Source organism: Manis javanica, chromosome 4 (genome assembly GCF_040802235.1).
Source record: "Manis javanica isolate MJ-LG chromosome 4, MJ_LKY, whole genome shotgun sequence".
Lineage (NCBI taxonomy): Eukaryota > Metazoa > Chordata > Mammalia > Pholidota > Manidae > Manis > Manis javanica.
Genome location: NC_133159.1, coordinates 142906787 through 142919637, shown reverse-complemented (window position 1 = coordinate 142919637; position 12851 = coordinate 142906787). Strand labels below are relative to the sequence as shown.

General features: G+C 42.9%; 1 protein-coding gene across 1 annotated transcript in view; it reads left to right on the top strand.

Annotated features, from left to right (window-relative positions):
- LOC140848618 (leucine-rich repeat-containing protein 37A2-like) overlaps positions 1-6442 on the top strand; it is a 43835-nt gene extending 37393 nt beyond the window's left edge. Inside the window, exons 10-15 of the mRNA XM_073232884.1 lie at positions 196-491; positions 687-1310; positions 1356-1727; positions 2089-2190; positions 5841-5947; positions 6057-6442. Coding sequence (XP_073088985.1) covers positions 196-491; positions 687-1310; positions 1356-1727; positions 2089-2190; positions 5841-5947; positions 6057-6186 — 1631 coding nt within the window. The 3' untranslated portion in view covers positions 6187-6442. The remainder of the gene's footprint in view (positions 1-195; positions 492-686; positions 1311-1355; positions 1728-2088; positions 2191-5840; positions 5948-6056) is intronic.
- Positions 6443-12851: the final 6409 nt, after the last annotated feature.

The following is a 12851-nucleotide window of genomic DNA, read 5'->3' as shown; positions in this document are numbered from 1 at the left end:
ATTATCAAAAGCAGTCTCTCCTCATTTTTAAATTGAGGTATCATTGATATACAATCTTATGAAGGTTTCACATGAGCAACATTGTAGTTTTGACATTCACCCATACTATCAAGTCCCCTCTGCCCACCCCCAACTCCATTTCAGTCACTGTCCATCAGCGTAGTAAGATGAAAAGCAATCTTTTGTTTTTGACAGATGATGAAACATCTGTAGGGAACCCAGAAGGGTCGTTCATGAAGGCATTACAATCCCGGAAGAAGAGTAGCAGCCCTGAGCTGACTATCGAGCCAGAGAAGGCGGCTGCAGACCTAAATGCAATCAGTTTTTCAGCCTTCAAAAGTGAGCAAGGAGACTTTAGCAAGGAAAGTGTTGTTAGTGCACTAAACTACATATTACCTTATTTCTCTGATGAATATCTGGACGGTGCAGAATCAGCATTATTACAATTCATTAAACAACTTCTTTCAAACCTACAAGGAGGAGATGAGCCTGTGGGGCATTTGCAAAGCAATGCAGAGAATACTTCTCTTCCACCTGGATCCAGCATTTCAGCTGACAAAAATAAACAGAAAATAATCTCTGTTCTGGGAGATATCATAGATGCCATGCCTCTACGTTACAAAATTCTGAGTCCCTGATTTCAACCCCAAATCTGGGGAAGAGGAAGGAGGCGCGGGCCTTTGAAGGTGGTCATCAAGGGCCCAAAGGGCATACGGAAGAGGCAACTCAGACAAATGAGGAAGGCTGGCATCAGCAGGAAGCAGAGGGCCCAGCTCCTTGTGGAGAGCACAGCTGAAGAAAAAGGGCTCATGACGGCATCCCCAAGGGCGCCGGAGCAGCCTCACGTGGAGCAGCCCCCCAGGGAGACCGCAGGAAGCTCCTTCAACACAGAGTCTTCATTCCAAAGGGAACAGGAGGCAGCCGTCCCTCCTGTCCAGTACTTGATGGGCAGGCCTTCTGCTTCCAATACTCCAAAATCTCTACGTGAGATTAAACCAAAATCAAAAGACCTAGCTGACAGTATTTTTGTTTTAGAAGCTGCAAGTGCTGGAATGAGAAATATGAAGGCTTCTGAACCAACCTCACACTTCAGAGAAAAGTACCTCTTTCCTGAATCTTTGCAGCATGCGGGTCACAAAATACTCAAGGCCAAAATGAGTAGACAGTTCAGCAATAAAGGTTCACACAATACCCCGATGGTTGTCAACAAGCCTCCATTCACTGCAGTGAGCCTCATGGACTCCCCTTCACAAGAGGCTTTTTCATCATCAGAACTGACTTCTCAGAAAAATCCTTTCCCAGAATTAATTTCTCCTTTGGATCCAACTGGCAGACTCACCAAGGAAACACACTAGGAACACAACAATGTGGGCACTGACTTAGCCTCCACATCCACAGCCGTCCCTTTCCCAGGGAGCTCATCTCCAGGTGACCACCCGGGAGCTCAGCTAAACGAGCAGCTGCGGTCCCTCATCACCAACAGTGATAGGAGAAAGCTCATTTCTCGTGTTTTCTGGACTTTGAAAATGGGCTGCTCGGAGACCCACCTGAAACCAGCCTGTGCCAAGCTCATCTTCCAAACCGGCCTCCTGATGAAGCTTCTCAGCGAGCAGCAAGAAGCAAAGGAGCCCAGGGCAGACTGGGATACAGACCAGAGGGAAACAGAAAACTACATCCACGAGAGTCCAGAAGCCCAGAGTGAACAGGAAGAGCAGGAGTTCCAGGAGGTGAGGATAACGCCCAAAACATGGCCCCCAGCCTGTTAGTCAGTTTGGGACATGGCATTGAAGCACCCCGGCAGGAAGACCGCGGCCCCTAGTCTGTGTCTTGTCTTGGCCTGGGCCTTTGGGGAAGACAGTGATCTCCCACTGTGCTCATTCAGACAATGATGCCACAATTACTGGAGTAGACGAGGACGGGACCTAACACCCAAGATGAACCAAGAAAATGCTGATTTATCATTAGCATTAGATTTGGTATGTTCTTGAAAACATTTACGCTGCTTACCTGAAATAATGAGATTTTAAAAGAGCTTTTATCCTTTCCACCTCTTTGTTTTTGAAAAGTCTTTTTCGATTATTTTTTCAGTTCCCAAAAGTTCTGGTGCATGGCTATCGAATCAAAGTCATCTTGGCATTGTCAGTGACAGGAGCAGTGCTGGTGTTGATTACAGCTTTCTGCCTCATTAAGGTAAGGACAGTTAGTTCAGGCCTCCAGAGGAGAGTCTGTCTTTAGATTCAGAATCCACAAACTGAAAATCAAAGCCTCTCTCCCACTACTTGATATTCCTTTTTAGTCACCAGGACCGACATATGCTTTATTCTCTTCCTGCAAAGTATATGCCGGAGACTTTTAAAGGAACCCCCCCCCACCAAACCCCCCTTGCCGGAGATCTCTGTGAAACTGACACCAGATAATGAACCATTAGACTGTTTTGAGAGGTTTAAGAAGGCCAGAGTCGACATGACAGCAAAATATCTTCAACTCAAAACTAAGTCGATTTGACATCAGTCATTCTTTCTACCACTGATTTCTTTCCTTGTTGACTGGAATTATGAGGGATGTGTGATCTCCACCTTCATGAGCGACAAGTCACCCTGGAAGAAAGGACACGGCTAAAAGATAAAAGTGTGATCTTGTTGATTCATTTGATTGACTTTGCAACTTTCTTCCCCATCACGTAAGGCATTGCAGAAATAGGTTCAGTCAGATCACTGCAGCTAAAGCCCATGTCAGGGTTTCTAAAGCACTTGATATTGACGGTCCTTCTGGAGCTGGCTTGCCTGCCTGCCTTCTGTTCAATAACAGAATGGTTTGTTACTTTTCCCAACAGGCAGGGCTGACAACAGAGTGATTTAATTAGCTGGTAATCCTGACTCTACCCTACCAACCCAACTTTAATTTCCTATATGTACCTTTTCTACTGTCACGGCAGCCCTCTTTCCAGCCAGAGTGGCTCCCCAGGATGCCCAGTCACATGCCCATTCCTACTTTTGTCTGTTCCTTTTCCCATTAAAATTCCCTTGTACTCTGTAGAAGTTCCTGAGTCTCTCAAAGCCAACTCAGGTTCATATTTCTCCATGAACCCTTGCCTAAACACTCCAGTCCTCCTGGTTCTAGTCCTTCTGTGAGACTTACTACCATTTCTTAGAGGCCATGGTGAGGGATTCCTCTCCCCTGCGATGTTAATATGATAAGCAATTTTTTAAACAGCAGCTCCCCAAGAGAGAAACACCAAGGTCAACACATGGTAGAGCAGAGCAGACATAGTTTTTCTTACAGGGTTATAACAATTAATTTTCTTTATTGAACAGAACACAATGTTGAAATATGTCTTTTATAAACATGGAAACATTTAAGTGAACTAAGTATTTTAAAGTGCACTTCTGTCTTTTGTAGAATAATATAATCATTCAGTCTAGGGTAATAAAAAGCAAACAAGACCACAGCCTTGAGGTCAAAACTTCAGAGTAGAGATATTTAAGGACCAAATGGCTTCCTGGCCTATCCGTCTTGAGTAAAACCTGTCTGGATGGATGAACTGCTAAAGAGAAACTTGTATATCTGCAGGTCGCTTGGTCAGGTCGCTTTAGTGTGCCACAGAGGCCTCTCCCTGGTGATGACCAGAAACCCCCTGATTGTGTAGACACAGCTAGTCCACCTGTGGAACAGATATATATTTCTCATTGTCAAGTCATACTCTGGCATTCTGACTTTTTATCAATGCTGTGATACTAATCAGTTGAGATTGCACCAAGTGAGTTCTCTCTTGGTGAGTCTCTGAGTCTAGGAGACTAGTAGCTAGAATGGGGTCAGCTTGCCAAGGCCTCTGGGAAGGGAGTCATTGGCCATTGCCCAGGCAGTGACCACTGAACCCCAGGTGGCAGAAGTCCTTTTGCTATTTTCGAATTTATATAAGCTTCCATAGTGCTTTTAATGTCCATGTAGTTTAACCATGCATTTATATATATGTCAGTATATATATGGTTTCATTGTTTCTTCTGCTCACTTAGATGATAAGCTTTTTGAGGACAGAGACCATGCAATGTTTTCCCTGTGGTAGACAATAATGGTGTTCAAGGGGGAAAGAGGAGGCAATGTCAGTTCCACAGTAAGGAACAATGCCACCTAACAATGATCTGAAGTAGCATACGGAGTCCAGCAATAGACTGACCCGTGTGTTCCTAGGACTTTTGAAATGTCACCTTTTAATATTCCCATCGGTTGAAGAAGATGAATAAATGGTCATTGAACAGCTCCCTAACTATATGGGGGGGGGGGGAGGGAATAGCAGATCTCTATTTATCACCTTAATTAAACATATTTCAACAAAAAGAAAAGAAGAATCCATGAAAGTATTAGAAAAAAATAGAAGCCATAAGCAATATTTTTGTATCTTGTGGTGGGAAAGAGCCTTCTAAGCCTGATATGAGAAGCAGATGCCTTTCATAGATTTGGTCACCTTGCCTGTGACACCATCAGTAGACTTAGTACTGATTTATGTCAAACTTCAGACCAAATTCACCATATATTTTCTGATTTAATTCCCACACTCCTGGGAGGATGATATTACCATCTCTCTTTCACAGATGAGGGAGATCAACTTGAGGCCCCAAACGAAGGTAAAACCCTGTGGTGCTCAACTGCAAAGTCTGTGCTCCTTCATCCACTGTTGTTTTCCTCATTGAAGATAAAAACCCTGAGAAATATTTGAAACATTGAAATTAAATGAAAGCCACTCAGAGGATTAATATATTTAGTGTAAAAGTTTTCTAAATCTAGAGGAAGACAAACAATCCAGGGCAGAGAAGGACAATGACAAGATCAGGAGGCGTGCCAGCCCCGCCGGCAGTCCCTCCGCAGGGCCCAGCTAGCGTGGATTTGCAGGAAGGCCTCTGCCACGTGACGGTATAAAAACTGTCTGATATTTTCTTCTGGTTAACATGTGTTGTTGCATTTTTTAATCCATCTAGAATGTGTTTTATTTGCTGTTTAGTGAGGTTGAGGCAGAGAATCTAACTTTTTCTCCCACATGAAGATCCAATTGTTTTAAAATCCTATACTGAATGGTTAATTTCTTCTTCACTGATAAAAAATACTATCTGTGAGTTCATGATGCGTGATCATAACTGAAAATTTCTGTGATGACTGCCCTTGCACTATTCACCATGTAAGAACTTACTTAGTATGTAAGAACTTGTTCACCATGTAAGAACTTGTTCGTTATGCTTCAGAAGATCGGAGACTGTTGAGAATTAGGCTTGGGGTTGATTAATGATTGTGCATTGAGTCCCCTATACAGAATTTTATTGTTGTTAACAACCATTTCATCAATACATATGAGAGATGCCCTCTCAAAAAAAAAAAATACTATCTGTGACTGGACTCTGTTCTGTTGATCCAGTTATCTTTTCTTGTACTGTTAACACACTATTTAATTCCAGATGCTTAATAACTTATTTTGATGTCTAATAGAGTGAGCTCCTGCCCTTTGATCTTCTTCATACATTTCATAGCTTTTCCTTCATATTTTCTAATGTTTTCCAGAAAAATATTAGCTGGCTAGATTTTAATTTAAGAAGTATCATGGGATTTGAATAAGATTGCTTTTTATTAGTAGGTAAATTTGGGGAGCACTTATATCTTTACAACAATTTAGGAATATGGTATCTCGGGTCATGTATTCATATCTTCTTAAAGTCCTCCAGAAGAGTTTTAATGTTTTCATCACATAGTTTCATCACATAGCGTAAGAATCAGGGAAATTTGAGGAGGATCAAGTACTGTGCTGGAGAAAGCAGGGGATGTATGGAATTAATACCTCCTTTCTATTTTTTTAGAAGGGCTTTTGCTGGAGAAGGCGGCTTTGGCTCAGGAATATGTACAGAACCGTCAGTCCCTCATGTGAGAAAAACCTGGCACAGAAGCTACTTGAGAAGGATGGAGGGTAAAAGATTAGGGACAACTTAAAATTCTTATCTAAAATGAGGTAATAACAAAAAGTTTTATTATTCCTTTTAAGAGTAAAAGATTTGGCATTATTCTTCTTGTCTCAGGGAACTCAGTGAAGTCGTAATACAGAAGAATGTGACTTCAGGTTCGGGTGACAAAGGGAAGGGAGCGAAGCGCAAGATACCAGCACAGAGGGAGCCCCAGCCTGCCCCAGGCCACCTACAATCCTTCTAATATTGGCTTCTCAATAAAATACGTAATTTTCTCTCTTTGAAGTGTATGAACTCATATCTAATCCTAGCCATCTGGTAAGGAATTAAAGTATAAATTGTTAAACACTTATATGCAAATAACAAGTGCCATAGGCATGAAAAGCAGGGCTGAGACCAGAATCCCTGGCAGCAGCCATTCCTTCCACAGAGGTAATGAGGGCAAAGAAGGACAAATGAGGTTTCCCTCCCTTGTTTCCCCAATATCGTCAGTACCTGGGAACTGGTGAGGTGATGTTCCAAGCAAAGTGAATAGCCTGTCATTCCTTATCTGGTTTATTAGTTTGCTGATGCTGGGCGAGAGACCCCTGCTCCCTTGGTGCCTGACCAAGCTACCGCTCCCAAGCTTCTTACTGAGTGACAAGTGTTTTCCTCTGTGAGGTAGTTTGCTGCTCACTTACACAGCTCCCTTTTTGGAGGGAGCCTCAGTCCTCCCATACGGGCCTGGGGTCCCCATGCTCCATGACAGGTGGCTGAAGAAAACCAAGAATAGAGAGTCTGGTACCGCTGGGCTTCCCAACGTGTGGGCCGGGATTGCCGACAGCTCCAGGTTCCTATTCTGGGAGAGTTGCCTTATTTCATAGTGGGTGCATAAAGTGAGGATTAGATAATATGTTTTTTATATAACACTACCTCAAATTTACACAATTCTTATTAGCAAATAAGAACTACAAAGCGAGAACTACTGATGTTTTAGGCAGAGAAGAGACATGATCCATCTTGAGTTGTAGGAGGAATAATTTGATGGTGGTCTAGAAGTAGAGAGGCCACTTGGGGGGTTAGATAAGTAGGAACTAGGAGAAAATGGGGCACCAGATAGGTTTTGATGCAGGTGAAGAACTTGGGACAGTGGATCTACTTGAGTGAGAACTGGAAGGACAAGAGCTTATGTTCAGAGAGTGAAAGAATGAATATTCTAGATGATGATAAGGTTCATGCATCATCTAGGAAAGGGGATCAGTGAAGTGTCAGGAATCTAGGAGGTGAAGCCAGTTGGATAGTCCTGGAGATTCATTTCCTTTCCCCTTTCAGCAGCTCAGCAGGTACCAACCACCTCAATGGAAAAATAGACTTCATCTTTCTAATGAGATCATTTCTTTCACGTTACAGTTTCCACTGTTGGTGGTATAGATGTTCCCTGCCTTGCCATCCAATAAACATGGTATATTCCAGGCAGGCTCCCTCCCTACAAGACCCCTAGCCAATGGGCACCTGGGCCAGCTAAGTCTGGCCCAATCCCCTGTTACCATTCTCTTTGTAAGTTTCCCCAAGAAACAATAAAACCATACTTTATATTTGCACATTTGGTACTACTGTCCTCTTTACATAATAGGAGATCAAGGAATGTTGTGCCCAGGAAAGTCTATGGGTTGTTGGCATGGCAAATACTATGGTAGAGAAGAGCTAGAGTCTACAGCCAAAGTCCCCAGCCACCTGTGGGCATCATTCATTACTACAGCCGCTCAGAGAGTCTCATGTCTATCCGGCTCAACCCCCGCATCACACAGTGTATTGATTATCTGGTGCTATGCAACAGATTACACCAAAACAGTGGCTTAATATAACAATAAACATTTATTCCTCACAATTTATGTGAGCCAAGAATTCAGGAGTAGTTTGGGTATGTCTGGTTCTGGGTCTTTCACAAGGGACTCAAGATCTCTGCCAGGGCTGCAGATCTGAAGGCCTGACAGAGTGGAAGTCCACTTCCGAGGTGGTTTGCTGCTCACTTACACAGCTCCCTTTTTGGAGGGAGCCTCAGTCCTCCCATACGGGGCTGGGGACCCCATGCTCCGTGATGGCTGACCTCCTCCAGAGTGAGCAATCCAGAGAGGGAGCCAGATGGAAATTATCCTTTTTATGACCTAGCCTCAGAAAGCTTATAGCATCACTTCTGTCACATAATATGAATGGTTAGAAGTCAGTCACTAAATCCAGCTCACATTCAAACTTTTTGAAGAAAGAAGAGTTAAAGAATTTGCAGACATAGTTTACAGCTACCATAGATGGGAAAACAGAAACCACTGTAGATATTTCAAGAAAAAAAAAAACAAGAAATTGTTGCTCATTATTGGAGGGGCTAGTGGTGGTAGAAGTTAGGGGCAGGAGTACTGCACCCACTAGCTTTCAGTTTACTTTGCTGTAGCTGCTTTCCACAGATTCACAGTTGCTGGTGCCATTCAGACCCAGGAAACTTCTGGAAACTACTGGTGAGGTCATTGCTGCCCCATACCCACAAGGTTGGTGACTGGTGGGGGAGTATGGAGGCCAACATGCAGCCTGTACATCTGCTGCCGCAGAGGAGGAAACAATGGTTTCCACCTCCTTTCTACCCTCCGGATTTCACAGAAGTACATTTTATTGGCAGAACCCTGCTGTCAAGGGAATCTGTGAAATGTGGTTCCTAGGCTTCCAACACCTGCAGAGAAGGGGTAGAAATTGGTGTCAAGAGCCAACCAGTGCTATTCAGCATCCTCCATATTACAGATATGGTGAGAAGACCCCACTTGTACTCGCAGGGATCCTAGCATCCTAATTTTTGTAGGTTTGTGGGTGCTCAAGTCTCTGTAAAAGAGCTAGCTAAGTCAGAAACCTGAAAGGTGTCCTTCTAGGTGGAAAGCACACTGGGTGCTGGATGCTGGTGACATGCACTCATCCCCAGCAGTGGCTGGAGAAACACCTGGAACTTGTGAAATACTTTTTCCAGGAGTTATCCTGAAAAACAAAGCTCTCAGGACCCTGCTTGGTACCCGTGAGTATTCAGTAAATGTGCACTGTTATCATTGCCTTGGAAGATGTCTATTTCTCAGACATTTAGAGAACACCTACTGTGTGCCAGCCTGTTAGGGATTCAAAGAGGAATATCTGACCTCAGAGCACATAGTGAATAAATGTTAAGCATATAACTGTTGAAACTGATTGAATTTGCTGAATTAAGGAGCCCACAGAAGAGTGGGGGAAATTAGTTAAACTTAAAAATTCTAATCCAGTGCAATGAGCAGCCATGGGGGTGTGAATACAATTCTGTGGGGACAACACAGAAAAGGAGCTGTGATCTCCACTGGGCCCTTCCACCAGGATGTCTCTTCAGGAGGTAGATTGGTGGAGGGAGTGCTTATGAGCCTTGGCTTTATAAAATTTTAAGTCAATAAATGTATTAATTTAATAAGCTGGCTTACAGGTAAGCCTTGCAATCCTTAATGAACCATACGTTACAGTTCCGTTTATATCTAAGCTTATGTGAACCAGTTTTATCCTTTCAGCATGTTCTGTCTCACTACAGCTCCTGAAATCTGCAGGTCTGGTTGATGTGGTAGGCTAAATAATGAAGAGCCCACCAAAAACGCCCACGTCTGAATCCCTGGAACCTGTGAATATATCTCTGTGGCAAAAAGAATTTTTCTGGTGTGACCAAGGATTTTAGGTGGGAGAGAGTATCTCAAATTATCCAGGTAGGCCCAATGTAATTACAGGACTCTCAGGAAGGAAGCAGAAAGGGCAAAGAAACAGATGTCAGAAATGAGGTTTTCAATGGAGGAAGGAGAGGACTAAAAACAAGGAAATAAGAGAGAGCTTCTTGAAGCTTGGGAAAAATGAGAAAGATCTCCACTAGAAGAAAGATAGCCCCCAATTATTTTTGACCTCGAGAGCAGGAAGCTGAATTTACTGGAACCTGGGACAAATGTACTAGAACAATAAAAATACCAGAACTTGAAACAAAAAAGAAGACAAAGAAATTCTTAAAATACACAGGTCCTCTGTGTCCAAAGAGTTCAATTGGTTCCTAAATAAGTGGCCTAAGCATTTACTAATGCACACACACAAAAGCTGCAAGCTAACCAGAAATGAAAAACCCAGGGAGACCTTACCTTAAACGAATAAAATCACAGGAAAGTGTGAACAACAGCCCCACAACCACAAAATATACTCAAGTTTCCCATATTTGGGGAAATCGCGGGGGTCAGCACACCCACAGTGCCTGGCACCTTACCCTCAGTTCAAATCACTCTAAAGAGAGAAGCACTTTTCTCATGCATCCTACCGTTCCCTTTCTTTCTGGAATAAAGAGTCTCCAGACTATAATTACCAGGGCGCACTAGTTTGCATACCTGCATATTGCCAAAATCTGGGGAAATATATGCTTGGTGTAAGCATGACCAGCAGTCACTACGCAAATCCACATATTCCACACCCCTTTTGTGATCTCATTAAGTGCGTCCTTTGCTCAGTAAGGGTTGTTCCCGTAAAACTGGAAAGACACTCTACGGATTTAAAGGGAAACAAATTATAGTTCTTTCAAGGGCTTGGCGGTAGTGACGTCACTGATGTTTGGCGCACTTAAACAAGCAGCCATTCACATAACTGAAAGAGCAACTCTAAAAAGGTGAACTTTGATAAAACTGCAATTTAAAAGTCCAGTCCACGTATTACCAAAAATAAGTTGTTCGTTCAAAGCTTCAAGGACAGGTACAAAATACGCTCTTTCAAATCTGCAGCAAATAATCACCCTTAAGTGAAAGATCAGTTGAACAGTGATTCTCATTTTGATGGGAGCAAACTAGGGAAAAGCTCACACAGCGGCCCCACCTACACACATTTGGAGAATTCAAAGGTATCCGCACAGTCCCGCGGTGTGATGATGGCCCTCACTGTTGGTGTAAGTCCAGGGGGATGAAAACCCAAGGCAAAACACCTCTAAAAACTGAAATCAATCAAAGGGAGAAAAAAAGTTTAAAATCCGTTTACTGCTTACAAACTGCAGTCTGGGGCCTTCTCTATTTTCTGATAAAACAGAAACAAACCGGTCCTCCCCCTCACCTACAAACTGCAGTCTAGAGCCACCTCTCTCCTCTGCTCCGGAAGAAGCAAGCAAGCAAACAAGCAAGCCCCTCCCTTTAAACTCTCAGTTTCAGACACGCCCTCCTCGGTTGCCCAAGTAATTACCCACTGATATGGAGATGAACTTCCCTCCCCCCCTAAGGATATGCAAATGCATTAAAGCCAGGCGAGATGTTCTGGAAATGTTACAATTTTACCCACAGTTGGAAACCACCTTCGTGATCAGTGTCTCCTCTCTCCCAGGCAAAAATAAGTTGTGTTTTGACATATCTTTAGACCCTCCCAAGTTCAATACTAAAAACAAGCTGGGCAGAATACCTGGCCCATAGTACGCACAATAAATATTAGTTATTGTTTCTCATAATAATAAAAGTAGACCTATTACAAATACGTATTTTAAATTAAAAGTAGCCTGGTTAAAAAGTGGGAAAGGATATACACAGCAGCATTATTCATAATAGCCAAGAGTAGAAGTAACCCGAGTGTCCATCCATGGATGGATAAACAAACAAAATCTGGTATAGGCATACAATGGAGTATTATTGAGCCTTAAAAATGAAAATTCTAGCACATGCTACTGATGCCGGGCTTCTTGTTCTGGAGCTGAAGAATGAACTTCGCAAACGCTCAAGGTAGGAGAGCAAGGTAGAGAGGCTTTTATTTAGAAAAAGTGAGAGGATAGAACTCCTGGCTCATGTAAGGAGGGGATGAGAGAGTTCGTGGTTGGCTCATGGTCTAGGGGTTTTTATGCACGGTTGAGGATTTTCAGGAATGGGAGTAAAGGCCTAGGGGTGTAGACTTGTAATACCTCCTGCCCTGCCCCCAAGGTGGGCTGGATTGTCGTCTGTTTGCTTGGGCTGTTTATAGTTGAGATTGCTTACCAAATTAGTCTTTTGCCTAAATTGCATATTACTTGATTAGGATTGGAGAAGGGAAAACAGCATAGGTACAGTTAAAAGCTGGGCCTTTTAGCAGACTAAGGTAAATTTTAGTGTCAGGATGTAACTGATACAGTGAGGTCACAAGTTATGCTGAGATACCCTTCTTTATTTGCGGAACACTCAAACATTCCAGGCCAAGTTCCTCCTGGGCTTTTGAGCTTTAACTGATCTCACTGAAGATGTCTATATTCCTAGTCTTGTATCTTTACCCTAGAGAATTAGTGTGACTCTGACTTTGTATAATGCTTAACAGAGTTTTGATAGGGACTTCTTTGCACATTGTTACATTGCTCTATCGGTAATTATCTTGCTTTGCTTTTTCTCTCGAGGTACTCACCCTGCTCTACCTAAACCCATGGTCCCTGTCTCACTACAATATGGACGAATTTTCAGGAGGTGGTGGTTGCCGCTGGCTATGGGAAGAGGAACTGGGGGGTTTTTTAGTGGGTAGAGTTTCAGGTTTGTAAGACAAAGTTCTGGAAAGCAGTTGGACAATACTGAACACAATTAATGCTACTGAATTGTACACTAAAAAAATAGTTAAGATGGTAAATTTTGTTATATGCATTTTGCCACTATTAAAAATTGAAACCTGGCAAACAGTACAGATAATTACAATGATAAAACATATGTGGCCAGATTAAAGATGGCGGCGTGAGAGGTGAGACTGAGACTTCCTCTTAAACCTACATATGATATGAAAATAAAATTAATACAACTAATCCTGAAAAAGCAATAGGAAAGAAGGCTGCACAAGACCGTATAAACCTGGAGAAAAGAGCAAACCTCACGGAACAGGGTAATGTACCAAAGTTGTGACCCAGCGGGACCCAAGCCCTTCACCCACCCC